Source organism: Dreissena polymorpha, chromosome 11 (assembly GCF_020536995.1).
Source record: "Dreissena polymorpha isolate Duluth1 chromosome 11, UMN_Dpol_1.0, whole genome shotgun sequence".
Classification (NCBI taxonomy): domain Eukaryota; kingdom Metazoa; phylum Mollusca; class Bivalvia; order Myida; family Dreissenidae; genus Dreissena; species Dreissena polymorpha.
Window position 1 is genome coordinate 73268455 of NC_068365.1, and position 20535 is coordinate 73288989.

Consider the following 20535-nt stretch of genomic DNA (forward strand, 5'->3'; position numbering starts at 1 on the left):
ATGGTTTAATTACTGAATGCATGGGGAATAAGACAATTCACCCCCAAGACAATTCACCCCCAGGAGACAACTCACCCCCTAGACAATTCACCCCTGCTCCCTGGACAATTCACCCCCAGATATTTTGTTGTTGTTTTCTTTTGCTGTTTGTTTAGGATTTAGTAATTACGAATATCTGTTTTCTAAGGATAGTTATTTGTATTCTATTTGATTTTTATGAAGTTCGAATTAAAGCATATTAAGATGTTCTCAGAATGTCTTTCTTTTTTTTCATAAAATTACTTGCAATTAAAACATAACTGTGCTTTTTATCTATTGATGTTTGTTTTTATTATTAACAATATATATAATCTTATTATTGTTTTTTTTTCATTAAATAATCAATTATGTGTTTTGTTTTATTTAAGATTGTTTTTATTCATTAAAACAGTTTATATTTGTAAAAAGTGTATAAATAAATAATAATGGTATTGGATACATTATTTGGAAATACTCCAATGTTTTTTAGTTGATAAGTTATGCAAGATTTCGAAATTTTCATAATATTACTATGTTTATTTTTCAATGGGAAATATAATAATAAAATATTTGTCACATAGTAGAAGGTAGAAGAGAATTCCATGTATTTTTACTTTTAGATTTGTTTTATTTTATGTAATTCATTATTTTTTATGTTATTTATTCGTGTCAGTGTATTATCATGTCAACTTTTGAAAGATTCACTTAATTTGTAGAAGAAATCATGTGTAGGATCATGTCGATTCTATATTAAGAACTGAAAAAACAATATATTTATAGTCACTTATAAGATCTGTTCGACTAAATCCAGGGACGCCGTTGGAAATAAGCTTTTTCATGTTTACATGTCTAAGCTTTACGGGTTATCCTGTGTATACATCATGTCGTAATCTTATTTGGATCTGTGATAAATGGCACCATTCATGTAATGCATGTTTCTGAATATGATAATAATGCAATCTATACGTTATTTATTGCCTTGATTGCATTGAATTGTAAATTGCTTGACATGTATGCACAAATAAAACAAACAAACAAAAATAGTCAGTCAACAAAATAACAACACCTAAAAACAACCTTTTCACACCACTAAAGGTAACAATAAACAGATAATCTGTCAGGCATTCAGAGCTGATGAGGGTTCTGATTATCTTCTTCTGATTATCTAGTGGTAGATATACTGATTGGGGTTGCTTAGAGATAAGGCTGTAGTATGGAATGAGTTAACATACTGTATGATTGAAGTGGACTTGAATTGAGTACAATTAATGTAAAAAATACATTACATTTCAAAACATTTTTAGTAGGACCATACTAGCAGTATTATAGTGGATTTAATAAATCATGAAGTTCTCCTGTGTAAGTAGCATTTTAAAATTATAACAGAAAATGGCGTGAATTACTGGATTTGAAATGAATACTGATATTTGCAGACTAAAATATGTTTCAATACACAACATTACAAAACACAACTTCTATTACTTATCCTTCAATGAGAGAAAATTGAACAACTTAATCGATTATAAGAATAAAAATAATTTTTTTTTTAAAGCAGTTAAATAAAAATAATAATAAAAATATCAGGTGAACAAAAATGGAATTTTTTAATACAGGTATTACCAGGTATTATGCCCAGCCCAGTATAATTATTTGTCAATGTGTTACTGAAGTCTTTGTTTATAATAATAATAATTATATGTTTAAAAATATATTTTTTTTAATAATAATTAATAATAATTATTTGATTAAAAATAATAATCAAAATATCAAGTGAACAAAAATAGAATTTTTAATACAGGTATTACCAGGTATTATGCCAAGCCCAGCATAATTATGTCATATGTCAATGTGTGTAACTGAAGTTTTTGTTTATCTGTTTTGACACTTTGATTAATCTGTTTTGACACTTTGATAAAGCCTCGCCAGGGTGTGAATGCGTGATTGTAATACCCTTTAATTGCACGCGCCCAACCAGATTAAATTTCCTTTCTTTAATTAAGGTTTTCTTATCAATAAACATTTTATTTTATTAAATTAATTATCCTATCTAACATGAATAAATAAATAATTGTGATATTAATGTAAAATTCTAAGAATTTAATGAAACTAATTAATCATCTTCAATATTTGACAAAGTACTAATAATAAAATAGTAAAATAATATTATTATTTAAAACAAATGCACAAATAATATAAATACAAAAAACTGTATTTCAATTTTATATGTTGTAACACAGTTTATAGAAAAATACATTGGTTGAATTGCATTTGACAAAAAACACAATGTCATCTTTCATTTACATACTACATTTATTATTTTCATGTCAAAATTGTGTGCAAAGTCAAAATTATAACCCCAGAACATCTGCTCACAAATTATGTTCAAATATGACAAAAGCAAATGACCATAAAATCTCATATACAAATATGGGGGTGAATTGTCTTGGGGGTGAATTGTCTTTGGGGGTGAATTGTCCAAGGAAATCAAATTCTGGGGGTGAATTGTCCAGGGGGTGAATTGTCTTGGGGGTGAATTGTCAGACACTCAATGCATGGTGTTTATGTTGAAATGAGACTCGAAGTCCTTAGCTATCCGTTATACACCATTCAACTGTACTTCTCTGTCCTTAAGTTTTACTAAAATGTCATCTCAGCGACTTTTTTATATCTCTATCACCTTTATTATTACACACCAGTAGTTTAATTAATTTGATATCAAATAAGGGCATACACAACAGTTAAGTTTCACACAAATTTGTGTTAACTCTAACAACAGTTGCGCAATAAGTGTATAATCCTTTTTCGGAAAAGTGAATGAAAAAAGAGATGAATAGCAGATAAAGGAAACAAACATTATTGTATAATATTTAACTTATTTGATATATATACAGATCAGGCACGGATCTGATCAGGCACGGATATGGAGAAACACTGCAAAATAAATGTAATCATTTCAAACACAAGAATCAAGTCGGCATTTAGTTTGATTGAAACGATACTTAATTAATTTGCAAAAAAATAGTGGGACAAATAGAGCACAGTGTATAACAAACTTTGTTTTGAGAATCTGCATCGTTTAGGTAAGTGTTTACTTGCTAAGTGACATATAAAATTATTTTCTTATGCTATGTTTTCAGGATTTTATTTAGTGATTTCAAGGAGATGACTATCCATTGCTGATTTTCGTGTTCCACTTGCAAAAAATAACCATGAAGAAGCAAGTTGTCAATGTGGAGTAAGTTTTTGCATTCAAATTCAATGCTCTTATAGTTATCCATACAAAAGTGTTTGCTTTTTTAAATTCAACTATTAACATTGCAGGTGGGTTTTTTGGTATGCTATGTTGTGTTAAGCTTACTTGGGTAGAGCTTTATATCGCAGCGAAAATGCTCAAGAGTATGCCAGTGTGTGCATTTAAGATTGTGTGGTTGTGCATGGCATTCAATGTGCAATTTAAAAATATTTTACCACAAATGACCACCATTATGATATAGTGTGTTACGTGTGACACCCTTTTCCCTTACTCAAAGGCCAAGTCATTCCTAGAGATCAAAGTCAAACTGGGCCATAAACTTCATTTCTGGACTGTAACGTTGTCATTAATCAATCAATTTTGTAACATATCACAAATTACTACCCGATGAGATGGTGTGTCACAGGTTACGCCCATCTCCCTACCTTAAATGTCAAGGTCTCGTGTGACATCTTCACTACCTCTTTGCTTGCAACAATACTCGTACTGCCAAGTAAAAATTCAAATTTGACAATACAACATCTCTCCCGGACTTAAACTTCATCATGCATAAAAATAACTTACTACAGTCATTATAGATGACCACCATGAAGGGACAATGTGCAACACATGTCTCCCTTCCTTTAAGGTTAAGGTCATGCATAGAGATAAAAGGTCAAATTTTGCCATAAAACTGCTTTAACAGACTGTAACTCTGTAATTCAATGTGCAATTTTAAAATAACTGACAATAAAGGACATCATGTTGCATTACTTTATTTAATATGCCTGTGTTCTTGTTCAAAATTTGATTTCTACAACACTGTTATGTTGCATGAAACTTGAAAATTGTCAACGATTTCAGACGTATTTACACTGTTATGTCGAAAGAAACTAGAAATTTTGTCAATGATTCTAGACGTATTCAAGGATTAATTCTTATACCTTAAGACATAGGTACAAACTGCAAGAAAAACTGTCTGCTATGCACTAAAGATTTTTGCAAAATATTTCAATAACTTGAGATATTTGCAAAAATAAAGTTCTTAACTGTGTGATTACTTTCTCTCCAGCCTGTGTGTAAACCCCTGAAAACCCTGTTGATTCTGCACCCTGATGGATGTCTGGAAACCCCACTGTTCTTCATGCAAACCACATGAATATACAATGTTTAAGTTATTGACTCATAGCCTTCATAATAAAATTGTTGTTTTCTAAACCCTTTCAGTGCGGGAACCGAATTTTGAAGGCCTTTGCAAACAGTTTGGATCCAGATGAGACGCCACAGAACGTGGCGTCTCATCAGGATCCAAACTGTTTGCTATTCTGATAATATTCTTTGAAAAAATTCGAAGAAAATGCTAATTTTAGAAATTCAGCAGACAACATTTTAGCAGACGACAAATTTCCCAGCATGCAAAGGGTTAAGATACATTGGGCCAACATCAATAGAGCAATGAATGCTTGAACATGTTTTATTTTATAAATGATTGGAAATGTCTAACATTCTTGATTCTTTAATTTTTAATGGTTCATGCTTTATGCTTGAAGCAAAAAGAAAGTTACCAAGACAAGAGTCCCAAATCCTCAAAAGCTCTCAGCATTTGAGCAATATGTAGAAAAAGATGTGATGCCAACGATGCAGAGTCTTTCTAACATGAAAGTCCTCCACCAAGGAGACTTCAAAGACTTCTTAGTCGCACAACCAAATAAAGAAATACATTCTGTCTTTGCAAAAGAGAAGGAAGAGCCAAATATTCCAGGAAAACGGGGAAAAAATCCACCACGTAAATCAAAATTTTATCCAATCAATGGTGAAGAATCTACAAATGTTAAGCCTTTGGCCACAAAAGAAGTGCCACAGGTACAAAAGGTGGAGATACAGCATAAAGTGGCACTCCTCGACATTGGAAATACTTCAAGATATTTCCCGCTTCCCAAAGCAATGGTAAGGATTCAAATAAAACATGTATATATAAACCTTTTAGTTTTGTTGCAATAATCATTCATCCTACCATGTTTTCTTGACAAGCCATTTCATATACCTGTATTTGACACAGGGTATGCTTTTTATCCCAGCTTTTTGTCAATTTTGTTTGTCCTTATATTGATATTGTTGAAAATCAAATGGCTTTAAAACCTCACAAAAATCAAGACTTGAAATAAAACTAAATGACATGTGACGTGACTGCAAGGCTGAAATTAATCTTAAGTGTTTAGCATGTTGGTTTATGTTAGAAATATACAACTGATGATATGAAAAATTAGTTTGACACTTAAAGGTCAAGTTCAAGGTCACCCTTAAAGGTCAACAGATAAATTTTGCCATTTGACACTTAGCCTTTGACTTTAATACAATTATATTAGCTCTTTAATATTACTGTAATAAAAAGGTTATTTTAATCTTTAAATGACAATAATTGGGAAATTTATGTCAACCATATAAGGTTATATTGTATACAAAGACACTTGTCTTTACAAGTTACCTATTTTCATAACCAGAGAAGAAAGAAGATGTTTATGGACACCTCCAAGTCCTGCTTAGAGGACTACACAGGCATGTTTCAGCTGACGGACATGGCAATCTATGCCTTAATGCAGGCAGACAAGGGAGCCAACTGCCCGGCCGTTCAAGAGGTCAACTTCTCCGCTTGTATCAATCTAACTGACACCGGATTGAAGTGGTTTGCTGGAATGAGCCCCAATCTCCAAAAAGTATTCATTTAAAGTACTATTATGTCATCATTATTCATAAAATATTTATTTCTGTTGATTTTCTGATTTGACTGATCCCTGAATTTAATACAAGCATTAGGAAAATGATAGACTTTGGCAATGTAAAATGGCAGTCGCTGGTCGAGACACATATTCTTCATCTTTTTCTGAAAATCAGCAGTCCACAAATATACTTGTCTACAAAAAGTCATTTGTGAAAACAACAAAATTTCATGCCCTAAATTATGTAATGATTTTTTACAGTATTTTTTTAATCTCAATTTTCAGCTTTTGCATAACTAAGCTTTATTGTATGTGAAAACTTATACTATAAAGTTTAAGGTATTCAGGTATAGAGGTTAATGTTACCGAATCCAAGTTTCTGTCTATCCCTTTTCCACTTAGATACGTATTTTTACGCACTTGTATTCCCTTAAATTTAATTTAAGACTTTTCTAACTGTATGCAAGTTTTAAAGTCATCATTTCCAACCCTTATGAACAGCAAACAGCAGAAAAGATACTTGCAGGCTGTTCTGGTTTTATGCTGTTTGTACATAACCATATTCACTTTGCTTCTGAGTGGGAAAGGGCTATTTCTTACAGTTATCAACTGTAACAGTGAATGTATAAACTTGTGTTTCCAAACCTTTGCATCTGATAACAATTGTGAGAGCCTCAACAGTGACTGTATAAACTTGTGTTTCCAAACCTGTGCATCTGATAACAAGTCTGAGAGCCTCAACAGTGACTGTATAAACTTGTGCTTCCAAACCTGTGCATCTGATAACAATTCTGAGAGCCTCAACAGTGACTGTATAAACTTGTGTTTCCAAACCTGTGCATCTGATAAAAATTCTGAGAGCCTCAACAGTGACTGTATAAACTTGTGTTTCCAAACCTTTGCATCTGATAACAGTTCTGAGAGCCTCAACATTGACTGTATAAACTTGTGTTTCCAAACCTTTGCATCTGATAACAATTCTGAGGGCTTCAACAGTGACTGTATAAACTTGTGTTTCCAAACCTTTGCATCTGATAACAGTTCTGAGAGCCTCAACAGTGACTGTATAAACTTGTGTTTCCAAACCTGGGCATCTGATAACAATTCTGAGAGCCTCAACAGTGACTGTATAAACTTGTGTTTCCAAACCTGTGCATCTGATAACAATTCTGAGAGCCTCAACAGTGACTGTATAAACTTGTGTTTCCAAACCTGTGCATCTGATAACAATTCTGAGAGCCTCAACAGTGACTGTATAAACTTGTGTTTCCAAACCTGTGCATCTGATAACAATTCTGAGAGCCTCAACAGTGACTGTATAAACTTGAGTTTCCAAACCTTTGCATCTGATAACAATTCTGAGGGCCTCAACAGTGACTGTATAAACTTGTGTTTCCAAACCTTTGCATCGAATAACAATTCTGAGAGCCTCAACAGTGACTGTATAAACTTGTGTTTCCAAACCTGTGCATCTGATAACAATTCTGAGAGCCTCAACAGTGACTGTATAAACTTGTGTTTCCAAACCTGTGCATCTGATAACAATTCTGAGAGCCTCAACAGTGACTGTATAAACTTGTGTTTCCAAACCTGTGCATCTGATAACAATTCTGAGAGCCTCAACAGTGACTGTATAAACTTGTGTTTCCAAACCTTTGCATCTAATAACAATTCTGAGAGCCTCAACAGTGACTGTATAAACTTGTGTTTCCAAACCTGTGCATCTGATAACAATTCTGAGAGCCTCAACAGTGACTGTATAAACTTGTGTTTCCAAACCTTTGCATCTGATAACAATTCTGAGAGCCTCAACAGTGACTGTATAAACTTGTGTTTCCAAACCTTTGCATCTGTTAACAGTTCTGCGAGCCTCAACAGTGACTGTATAAACTTGTGTTTCCAAACCTTTGCATCCAGGTTTTTTTATCTGACTTTGGGGAAAGGGCCTGGCCTTTTTTGAGGGGAAACAATCGTGCAAAATGCCGGATTTTGCGGAAAAAATCATGCGAAACGCTGGATTTTGGGGAAAATAAGGAAAGTCTTAAATAATCAATTTAACATATTTTGCTGTTTTTAAAACAAATTCAAGGCAACAGATAATTTATTTATGCAATATGTTATATTTTCTACACTGGATCAGGTTAACTTATTTTTAAAGTTTTAGGGAAAAAAAAAGAAGTCTGGGGGAAAATTTACCTGCTTGAGGGAAAAAAATATCCGAGGGGAAAGGGGCGTTTTTTTGGCGGGTCCCAAATTAGGAAAAAAAGCCTTTGCATCTGTTAACAATTCTGAGAGCCTCATTCCAGAATACTGGGCTTAATGAGCTTTATGCATATGAATCAAGTATTGTCCCAGATTAGCCTTTGCAGGTGACAAACATCCTCAATTTTTCCTTTAAAAAGAGGCTTGTCTTAATGAAAACCCAGTCAGGCAGAAATATATAATAATGCTGTCATTAATTTAAAAAAAGTTTTAATTTCATAGTAAAACAGCCAAAATGATTACTATTGTTTACTGTTAAATTGTATTTAACAAACAGTTTATTATCATTTTTTAACCACTCATGTTTCCCTACCAAGCACAGAAAAAAATATAATTAAAACTAGCCCAATTAGTGAATTTTATGCTGCTAAAGTGAAAAAAATGTCTTACCAAACTGAACCCATGTCAAGTTTTAATTAGTAGCTCACCCTTTTCCGCTCAGAAGCAAAGTAAAGAAGGCTAGAATATGCTAAAGGCATTAAACCAGGAACAGCCTGCAAGTAAATCGCAGGCTGTTCAGGCTTTATGCTGTTTGCTGCACTTCATTACCTTAGGGTTGGAAATGAAGCCTTTACAACTTGAACAGTAAAAAAGGTCTTTAATTTAGTTAGATTTTGAAAGGGGCTACAAACACGTTAAAGTATGTATTTTGTGGAAAAGGGTTGCAATTTTACACAATCGTATCCATGTATTCTCTCTGACTGCATTCAGGTTTCATTGCACGGCTGTTGCAAGGTCACAGAGACAGGCCTGTATGTCTTGACTAAATGCTGCAAGAAGCTGAATCACCTTAACATTATAGGAACTGCTGCTCTTTTTATCCCCAAATCTGTGACAGAAATCAAGCAGCTTGAATCAAAGAATATCCCAAGTAAGTAAATAATATTTTGAGTGTGTTTTTTTGAGCAAGTTAAGTTTTATGTAATAAAATGTCTTTGTTATAACCTGTATCACACTGTGTTATGTGAATTCGGAATAAATCAAAGTTAGGATTGATATAATTTGGTGATTTTCTCATCTAAAACTGTTTATTTCTGTTTTTGTTTTGTTTTATTATGCCTATAATTTAATGTCCACTTGAAAGATCTTTGCAAAACCGAAATAAAATGTCTTTGTTATAACCTGTATCACACTGTGTTATGTGAATTCGGAATAAATCAAAGTTAGGATTGATATAATTTGGTGATTTTCTCATCTAAAACTGTTTATTTCTGTTTTTGTTTTGTTTTATTATGCCTATAATTTAATGTCCACTTGAAAGATCTTTGCAAAACCGAAATTAGCAAACTTTTTCCTTTAACATATTCATATTTATGATTAAGTTTGCGCTAAAATTCATCTTTGTGATCATTTATTGATGCTTTTAATATAATGTTTACATTTCTTTCATTATTATTTTTTATTCAAAATAGCCTTTGCCATGGGTTTTTTGCATTTGCCGCTTTCATTTTTAACCAGCTTTTCCGAAGGAAAAAACTGGTTATTGGATTGGCGAATGTTGTCGGGCGGGCGGGCGGGCGGGCTGGTGGGCGGGCGGGCAGAACAAGCTTGTAACTTTGTCGTTCATTGTGAGATTTTAAAATAATTTGACACATAAGTTCACCATCATTAGACGGTGTGTCGCGCGAAAGAATTACGTCAATATCTCCAAGGTCAAGGTCGCCACGACTAAAAATAGATTTATTTTGAAACAAAGGGGATTAATTATAAACAATCAGTTCAGTTTGAGTTGTCTCCCTTTATCAGACTTTTTTTTTCAAATTGAAAACCTGGTTTTAGGACAATTTTGTCCCTTGTTTGTTATCACATGGGATTTTTGTCTCCATATAAATTGAAAATGAGCGTAAACAATTTTACAATGCTTAAAATCGATAACTAAGCATATAAAAGCATTCAATTGTTTTTTATAAAGTTCTCTGTCAAAACTGGGAAAAATCCCATTGGAAAAAAGCCATTGAAAAATGACAATTCCCATGCGAAAATTAAAAAACTCATGGGAAAATCTTTTAGGAAGACCAACTTAGCTAATACATTTTAAAGTGAAAAAAAAAACACACGTTTTTTTTTGAAGAAAATATAAAGAATTATACCTCAAAAATAAGACTTTTATTACATACTTGATCTCAAAGAGGCAAATCTTAAAGAAAAAGTAAGTTAAATTTCAGTTGCGCAAAGTTTTTCTGCTGACAGTTTCTTTATAACCTCTTTTTCTTGACGTTTTAATCAACATATCATTATGACTGTTTATTTAAATTATGGTCATGCACACATGGACCATGTTTTATTTTTTGAGGAGTTATCAATAATCCAATTAAACATCCAGATTTAAAATAAAATCAATATATATGATGCATTCCTATATGCAAGTACCAATTTTACTTATCGTTTGTCAAAATCATGAATTCAACAGGAAAACGGCATAAGATGTATTATTATTATTTAAGTTTATTCAAATATTGAAGTCAAGTATTCCAACATACATGTATTAGTGTGTTTTATTATTTTCGATGTAATTGTAGTGAGTGTAGTCCCAAACTTCAAACCCTCTGGTCTTGATGTCTTCAAAGTTTGTGTGATTCATGGGAAGAGCTCGTGTCGAAGCGTTGTGAAATACCTCAGTGGTCAGCAGGATCAGTCTCTGGATCCAATGTCCAGCCTGGCAGACTTCCAAGTGAACAACCAGTTCAGAGTCAATATTATAGAATGCGTGGAGGTAAATCTACAACCGCCATCTGACAGCATTTGATAGTGTAATTTAACCCTTTACCTCTTTTGTAGTCCCATAGAAAGTTAAATTTAATTAAATATCTATCTTACTAAATTTAAGTTTTAAAGGCTTAATTTCCAACCCTTAGATACTGATGAGCAGCAAACAGCATAAAACCTGACTCACAGGCTGTTCTGGTTTTATGCTGGTTGCAAAAGCCTTTTTGAATTTGCTTCTTATGGGGGAGAGGTATAAATAATGGTATACATACTTCTGTTGATGGGAGGTTTATAGGTAGTCAATTCGTCTGTCCCACATTGTCTGCATAAATTTGTGGAGTGATTTGTTTCCACAATTCTTAAGTGATTTGATTGAAATGTAAAAAATGTCTTCACCCTGAATTGTGCATGACAATTGTATGTGTAATAGATAAACAGAGGGTGCAATTTGTCCAGAGCATAAGTTAAAGGAAAACTCTTGATTTGAATGCATTTACTTAAGTCTCCAAGGAAAACTCTTGATTTTAAATGCATTAACTTCAGTCTCTAAGCCCACTCTTGATTTTTTAGCTTGGCTGTTTTCGGAGAAAACCCGAGGTATTGTCATAGCCAGCTCGTCGTCCGCCGTCCAGCGTCTGCCAACCGGCTTCTGCCATCCGCCGTGCTAAAACCTTAACATTGGCTCTAAAATAAATAAGCTTCTACCTACAACATTGAAACTTCATATGTAGATGCACCATGTTGAGTTTTACACGCCAAACCCATTTTTAGGTCACTAGGGTAAAGTTCAAGGTCACTGTGACCTCTAAAAAAAACTTCAGTCACTAAGCCAACTCTTGATTGGAATGCATTTATTTCAGTCTCTAAGCCTACTCTTGGTGGGAATGCATTTACTTCAGTCTCTACACCCACTCTTGATTTGAGTGCATTTACTTCAGTCGCTAAGCCAACTCTTGATTGGAATGCATTTATTTCAGTCTCTAAGCCTACTCTTGATGGGAATGAATTTACTTTAGTCTCTAAGCCCACTCTTGATTTGAATGCATTTACTTCAGTCTCTAAGCCCACTCTTGATTTGAATGCATTTACTTTAGTCTCTAAGCCCACTCTTGATTTGAATGCATTTACTTTAGTCTCTAAGCCCACTCTTGATTTGAATGCATTTCCTTCAGTCTCTAAGCCCACTCTTGATTGGAATGCATTTATTTTAGTCTCTAAGCCCACTCTTGATTTGAATGCGTTCACTTCAGTCTCTAAGCCCACTCTTGATTGTAATGCATTTACTTCAGTCTCTAAGCCCACTCTTGATCATTGAAATGCATTTATTTCAGTGTCTTAGCCCACTCTTGATTTTAATGCATTTACCTCAGTCTCTAAGCCCACTCTTGATTTGAAATCATTTACTTCAGTCTCTAAGCCCAATGCTGGTAACTAAGAGAGCCCTGTACCTTCTTCCTGTGGGACCCACAAAGGATGCAGCTGTAGAAGCCAAGGGGGTGTTTGCTGTGATCTGTAATGTTTTGAATAAGGTAGGTTATTGACAGATGCTGGAGTAAATATAAATGTGTATGTCGGCAACATTTTTGCCTTGACTTGTTAACCCTTTACCACTTAGATACGCATTTTGACGTGTCTGTAGTCTCTTAGAAAGTTAAATTTAATTAAAGAACTTTCTTAATAGATTCAAGTTTTAAAGGCTTCATTTCCAACTCTAAGATACTGGTGAGCAGCAAACAGCATTAAATCTGAACAGACTGCAAGTTACTTGCAGGCTGTTCTGGTTTTATGTTGTTTGCACATAGCCTTTTTCACATTGCCTCTGAGAGGGAAAGGCTAAATTAGTTGATCAAGTTGTACTTCTCACCCATTCGTTGCTGTTTGTTTTGCGCTATGGTTCAGGTTTGCCTGGTATCTCCACTGTTTCTTAAAAAGCTATTAAATTTAAGCTTAACATATAGGACTGGGCTCATTTGGGAAATTTTAACAATCTTAATGCCACAATATGCTGGAATATATGATCCTTGTTTCATTTTTTCGTAATATGGTTGACGTTCATGACAAACTTTTGAGTCATTTTTGCTTTTGACAACAAGGTTAGATTCCCACAAAACAATGACATTATTTGACATATGTTTAAGAAAAAGAAGTATAAGCATAAATAGTTATGTTATAATTTTCATACAGAGTGTTATGTTTGAAATGAAAAATATAACGCATGGACAGTTTATCCAATCAGAATGGAGGGTTCATGGGAGAATGAAAGTAGTTGTTATTATTATAATATCAAAGGGGAAGAAAAAATGAGCATGTTTGGACAACTCTTGGTAATAAAACCATATTTGTGTGTGATATGTTTAAAAGATTTGTCACTATGTTTTTTGATCAGTGACATTCTGGATGAGACTTGTATTTTAGAATTCATGACATTATTCAAAGGCATTTCCAGGCAATCTATATTAAAACAATGGATGTACCCACGTTTCTTACATATGTTTATCAACCAACAGTTATAAATGTATGGCAATAAAACTTTCAGCCTTTGTTGAGATATGATAAGATGAGACTCCCTTTAAATGAAAAATACCATAAAAGCGGAAAGTGTCGTCCCTGATAAGACTGTGTGGACTTCACAGGCTAATCAGGGACAACACTTTACACACATGCACTAAGCCCCCTTTTTCCAGATCCAGGTTCATATGCAATTTAACCCTTTGCATGCTGGGAAATTTGTCGTCTGCTAAAATGTCTTCTGCTGAATTTCTAAAATTAGCATTTTCTTTGATTTTTTTCAAAGAACACTATCAGAATAGCAAACAGTTTGGATCCTGATGAGACGCACGTTTTGTGGCGTCTCAATTGGATCCAAACTGTTTGCAAAATCCTTCAAAATTCGGTTCCAGCACTGAAAGATTTTGTTTTCAGACTCAGAACGCAGTGTTTATACTTACGTCCCTGCATGACAAGGGTGAGACTGTCCCATTAGTTGACATTTGGAGAGAGATTGACAGTCTTGCGAAGAAATTACACGAGGCATTGAAAACGGAAGTCCAAAACGATCTTAAGATAGCACAAGATGAGTATGTTCATATTTTGCTGGCATACATGAGCCTCACTCTGTGAAAACAGCGTTTAATGCATGTCTGTTAAGGGTCATCCCAGATTAGCCTGTGTTATTTGCACATGCTTAGCAGGGACGACAGTTTCTGTTTGAACTGAATTTTCTCTATTAAGAGACTGCCTTTAAACCAAAAGTACTATTAAAGCAGAAGGTGTCCTCATTAGCCTGTGTGAACTGCAGAGGCTAATCTGGGACAGCACTTTTGCACCATTTTCTTTAAGCGAGGCTCATAAATATTTGCCATTGGCATGGTGTTTCCTTATTGATTTGCTGTACAGTTTCACTTTGCTGTGTTTTCCCACTGTATCCATTCTTTAAAAGTAATTAGACATAAAAACACTAATGGCTGTTTATTCATATATGAACTCTTTTCAGTGCTGGAACCGAATTTTGAAGGCCTTTTCAAACAGTTTGGATCCAGATGCGACACCACAGAACGTGGCATCTCATCAGGATCCAAACAGTTTGCTATTCTTATAGTATTCTTTGACAAACATTGAAGAAAATGCTAATTATTAGAAATTAATCAGACGACATTTTAGCAGACGACAAATTTCCGGGCATGCAAAGGGTTAAACAAGTCCAAAACAACCTAGCACAGCAGGGGTAAAGTAAATTATGTGCTTTCTTTTTATGCTCTCAGTCTTGCAGTGATTGTCGATGACTGTATTTACATATTTCATTCCGTAACAACATACTGGCCTTCATTTTGGTTTGTACGCAAACAACCTTTTAAGTGTGTTTGCTTTTGATCGTGAATGGTTGCAGCAAACAGACCATTCAGTGAGAGAACATTTGCCTTTACAGAATGGACAACTGGTTTGGGTTGCTGTGATTAGATTGCATTAGTGTCACATTGCTTAGGACTAATCTTATCTAGGCTTGAATAAGTTGCCTTAATGTTGCTTGGTCAACACACGATTAAGGCAGTGAAAATCAACTTAGTTTAAACCAAAGTTAATCAACGCATAACTTATAAACCAGAATACGTTTCCGTCTATTAACTAAATTTTTTTTGGCTGGAATTGGGAATGAAGATAACATGAAAAGAAAAACTGAATGAAAATTTATCATGAGAATGCTGATACTGGTGGAATAGTGTTATATACTCATAATCTTACGTGCCATAATTTACTATGGTGGTATGGGATTAGTATTTCTAAAAGAACATTGCATTGTGAAAAAACATGTATTGAAAGTTATAAAAAAAATACACTCTATGCTAGAAACATCAGATCAGACTGAAACAATGCTAGTGGCCACATATAAATAAAGGACATCCAGACATGCAGAAAGGCCATTCATTAAATATGATACTGTTAGTTACATGGTCAAATGCTGATGTAAATATATGTTCTTGAAGGATGTTTACATGCTCTGTTCACCTAACTTGCAAATTAATACCCTTACAAAGCTTATATCTATGCTATAAATATAAACAAGGGTTACAGCAAGTCCCAGATTACCCATAAGGCAGAGAAGGCAAATGCCCATGGGCCCTGCAACTTTAAGGAGCCCCATGAGGCGATGACATAATAAACAAATATCTAATATTTGACCTGCATCACTTGCTGTACTAAAGAAATAATAATTCCCGTGTAAACACAGTATTTATATATGGAATAAATGATGGAATATACAATCATATTTGACTTTACTTAATTTCAGAATAACTTTTTAATAAGGAAAATCCGTACATTTTAACTGTAATCACAACAAAACAACACAGCATGGGACCGATTTAGGTTTCACTGCTATAGGACTTTTTGGTTCTAATCTGGCACTGGATACAGCTGTCTTAAATTCAGACATACCATTCATGGTCTGAATTTTATTTAAAAAATCATAAGTATTCGCTGTGTATGAGACATTTTTCAATGCATTTAGATGTTCGTGCAAGTTGAAGCTCTTGTTGCTATTTTTAATGTATTTGGATGTTTTTTTAAAGTGCTTTAAACTCAGTGCCTATTGATGAATGCAATTGTTGATGTGTTTTTAGCTCACCTGTCACGAAGTGCCATGGTGAGCTTATGTTTCCGTGTGAAGTCCGGCGTCCGTATGTGCGTGCGTGCATGTGTGTGTGCGTGCGTCCGTCAACAATTTGTTTGTGTAGACAGTAGAGGTCACAGTTTTCATCCAATCTTTATGAAATTTGGTCAGAATGTTTATCTTGATGAAATCCGGGTTGGGATTGTATTTGGGTAATCTAGGGTCAAAAACTAGGTCACTAGGTCAAAAACTAGGTCACATAATAGGTCAAATAATAGAAAAACCTTGTGATAAAGACAATAGAGGTCGCAGTTTTCATCCAATCTTTATGAAATGTGGTCAGAATGTTTATCTTGATAAAATCTGGGTTGGGATTGTATTTGGGTCATCTGGGGTCAAAATCTATGTCACAAGGTCAAAAACTAGGTCAAACAATAGAAAAACCTTGTGTAGACAATAGAGGTCGCAGTTTTCATCCAATCTTTATGAAATATGGTCAAAATGTTTATCTTGATGATATCTGGCTTGGGAATGTATTTGGGTCATCTGGGGTCAAAAACTAGGTCACTAGGTCAAAAACTAGGTCAAATAATAGAAAAACCTTGTGTAAACAATAGAGGTTGCAATTTTCATCCAATGTTTATGAAATTTGGTCAGAATGTTTATCTTGATGAAATCTGGGTTGGGATTGTATTTGGGTCATCTTGGGTCAAAAACTAGGTCACGAGGTCAAAAACTAGGTCACTGGGTGAAATAATAGAAAAACCTTGTATAGACAATAGAGGTCACAGTTTTCATCCAATCTTCATGAAATTTGGTCGGAATGTTTATCTTGATGAAATCTGGGTTGGGATTGTATTTGGGTCATTTTGGGTCAAAAACTAGGTCACGAGGTCAAATAATAGGAAAACCTAGTGTAGACAATAGAGGTCACTGCAGTTTTCATCCAATTTTCATGAAATTGGTCAGAATGTTTATCTTGATGAACTCTGTGTTGGGATTGTATTTGGGTCACCTGGGATCAAAAAACTAGGTCAATAGGTCAAATATTAGAAAAACCTTGTGTAGAGGTCACAGTTTTCATCCAATCTTTATGAAATCTGGTCAAAATGTTTATCTTGATGAAATATGGGTTGGGATTGTATTTGGTTAGTCAGGTGAGCGATTCAGGGCCATCATGGCCCTCTTGTTTTAATGCTTTAACACCTGTTGCTTCGTGAATGTGGGCAACTTTCTCCCGTTTTAAACACTGACATTTTTTGGGTGATTTTAATTACTGGGAATATCATCACTGAACTTGTTTTTTTTATTATAACCAAAAGAAATACTAGGCTTAGATCATTCTGTATTTCTTTCTTAAACAGAAAACCTTATGTTCTATTTATAATTTATTGGCAACAATAGTTTTCTTAAATTTCAGTAAATCTTGTCTATGATTGATACATTCTTTATCCTGCAGCCTAGTGTTTATGTTATCCTTTTGTGTGTTGCAGTTTGTCATTTGCGGCAAGCGTTGAAACACAGATGCCGCTTGGGTACAAGGCTTCCCTCTGTGAGGCACTTGCAACCTTGACCGTGAAGGTCATGGACATTGACACCTCAGTGCCTTACAACGTAAGTAGAATTCATGAATGAATCCCATATTGGAGCCTCTCTATGAGGAAAACGGGGCTTAATGCATATTCATATAGAGTCATCCCCATCGGCTTCCATGGACGACACATTCTGCTTTTCTGGTATTTTTTGTTTAAAGGGTCATCTGGGACAACACTTTGCACATGCATTAAGCCAAGTTGTCCCAGAACAAGACCTTCAATACCTCAAAAAACCAACTTTACAAAAATTGTTACAAATCAAAAGCTTACCAACCAAAATAAATTGGTTGGACTAATATCACTTTGGTCAGTATTAAATATATAGTTTCAACTTCTATCTACTTGCACAAGTGATAGCTAGTTATAATGCGTCTTGAGTAAATTGAATACATTTTTCATGAAACAGTTTTGGAGTTTGCGTGACGCTAAGTTTTTAAGTTTATTGAAACTTCTGCTCTAAAATCAGAATTGAGAGCATTTAATGTATATTAATGTATATAATGTATATTATAGTTTCAGTTTCAGTTAAAACGTTTGCCTTGCCAGCTAGCTTAGTTTGTAGATTGCTGTAATAAAATCTGGTGGACTTTGATTTGATGGGAATTGGTCATGAAATCTTTTCTGTAATCATCCCATGCCACCACCTCAAAGCTTTGGTTCAAGTACAGCAGTTGTTAGCTGCCGACAAAAGTAAATGAGTCGCGCTCTGTGAAAAGGGGGTTTAATGCATGCGTGTAAAGTATCGTCCCAGATTAGCCTGTGCAGGCTAATCTGGCTCAACACTCTCTGCCTTGACTGGATTTTCTCAGGCTCAACACTCTCTGCCTTGACTGGATTTTCTCAGGCTCAACACTCTGCCTTGACTGGATTTTCTCAGGCTCAACACTCTCTGCCTTGACTGTATTTTCTCAGGCTCAACACTCTCTGCCTTGACTGGATTTTCTCAGGCCCAATACTCTCTGCCTTGACTGGATTTTCTCAGGCTCAACACTCTCTGCCTTGACTGGATTTTCTCAGGCTCAACACTCTCTGCCTTGACTGAATTTTCTCAGGCTCAACACTCTGCCTTGACTGGATATTATCAGGCTCAACACTCTCTGCCTTGACTGGATTTTCTCAGGCTCAACACTCTCTGCCTTGACTGGATTTTCTTCAAGAAGGGTCACCCTTTAAACAAAAATACAACAAAAGCGGAAAGTGTTTTCTTTGATTAGCCTGTGCAGACTGCTTTGCGCACATTCATTAAACCCTGTTTTCACAGATTGAGGCACATATGCACTAAGCACTGGTAAACCAGCTAAGCCAGGAAAAGTGTAATGAGGTCAAACAATTGTAATGATATGACTGACTAAAATAAAATAACAATTAAACACAATTTTATGATAACCATTTTCTGTGGTTGTTAATTAAAATATTTGGTGTTATTTGTCTGGTGCTACACATGAACTGATAGGGTTACACTCAACTTTATCTTTAGAATGACCAAGTACTTGTTAATCATGACCTTTGACCTTTGAGGCTATGAACATGTGTGTCATAGTGTTTCTTAAACTATACTATGATTATTTTCAGGCAAAAACAGAACTAAAGCCTTTAGTTGCAGGTCTGGAAAAGGTAATTTGTGTTTCTTTCGCAATACATAACCTACAGTTTGATCGTGGTCAGTCTCGAGTATTCTGAAAAATGTAAACTTGACTGTGCTTGCTTGGACCCTTCTTAGATTTAAGATCATGTTTTCAAACTTACTTCCAATATAACTTAAATTTTTAATGCTTTGGCTGATGTGCATCACAAAAATATGTAAACATAGATAGTCAAATATGTTATGATGACTACAAGTTCTTAACATCTTTGTTTCACAAGAACAAATCTAAATCCCATTTAATATACAAGTTATCCTAAATTGGTTCGATTGAGCCATTTGATTGATTCTATTATAAGGTAACATTCTCAAATAAAAGATATTGTGAATGCTGGCTTTTGTGAAATTCAATAACATATAAATAGAAGGCTTGTTAATTTGCATTTGTCTATATGTTATCTTTACTAATTGATATAAGAAATAGTTTTGATTTATCATGGCCAATTAACATGAATAGAAAATGATAACAAGTTTAAAAACTTTTACTTTAAGGACTTTTTCAATGATTTTGATGCTTTTTGAACTGACCATTGGTTTTGTCATCAAAATAAGAATTTTATTTCACAAAGTTGTGCTCAGTATTGCGTTTTTTTTTAATTCTTTTTTTGTATTAAGAAGTGTTACAGTGTTTTTTATGAAGAAAAGAGCCATTGACGTTGCTGGCTTGCTGGCCATATATTATATGAGCCTTGTACTGAGAAAACTGGGCTTAATGCATGTAATTAAATAGTTTTCCCAGACAAGCCTGTGCAATCTTCACTGGCTTATCAGGAAAGACACTTTTTTGCCTACACTGGATATTTGTTTTAACCTTCATTGAACGCAAACTTATATAAAAAGGAAAAGTTTCATCATTGATTAGTCAACCACGCAGGCTTATCTGGGACAACACTTTACTCACATTTATTTAGCCCAGTTTTCTCAGAACATGGCTTAAATAGAAAAGAGATGTGCATACACACAGGTGAAAGAGCTGTATCCAGAGTACCAGGAAATACCAGAAGAGTTGTATTCGTCCCTGACAGATGGCAGTGCAGACAAGCTGCTATATAGTGGAGTGTGTCCTCTGGAGCAGCTGTCACAGTCTAACGCCAGGCTTATGAAGATGCAGCAGCTGATGGTAGGTATTGGTCGGAAGACAGTTTTAGTCGCAGCTTTTTATTATTTTATACTGGAATATCACGAAGGTGTAGCACAGAATTAACTCTGCTCGTTGCATTAATTTCTGTGTTTTTATAACAAAATGTCAGTCACAC

The 20535-nt window shown here is 34.5% G+C and overlaps 1 protein-coding gene across 1 annotated transcript in view; it reads left to right on the forward strand.

The window, feature by feature from the left end:
• Positions 1–1239: 1239 nt before the first annotated feature.
• LOC127850014 (uncharacterized) overlaps positions 1240–20535 on the forward strand; it is a 116576-nt gene continuing 97280 nt past the window's right edge. The window contains exons 1-11 of the mRNA XM_052382741.1: positions 1240–1377; positions 3156–3253; positions 4801–5197; positions 5752–5964; positions 8941–9100; positions 10749–10942; positions 12345–12464; positions 13858–14012; positions 17536–17656; positions 19210–19251; positions 20244–20399. Coding sequence (XP_052238701.1) covers positions 3228–3253; positions 4801–5197; positions 5752–5964; positions 8941–9100; positions 10749–10942; positions 12345–12464; positions 13858–14012; positions 17536–17656; positions 19210–19251; positions 20244–20399 — 1584 coding nt within the window. The 5' untranslated portion in view covers positions 1240–1377; positions 3156–3227. The remainder of the gene's footprint in view (positions 1378–3155; positions 3254–4800; positions 5198–5751; positions 5965–8940; positions 9101–10748; positions 10943–12344; positions 12465–13857; positions 14013–17535; positions 17657–19209; positions 19252–20243; positions 20400–20535) is intronic.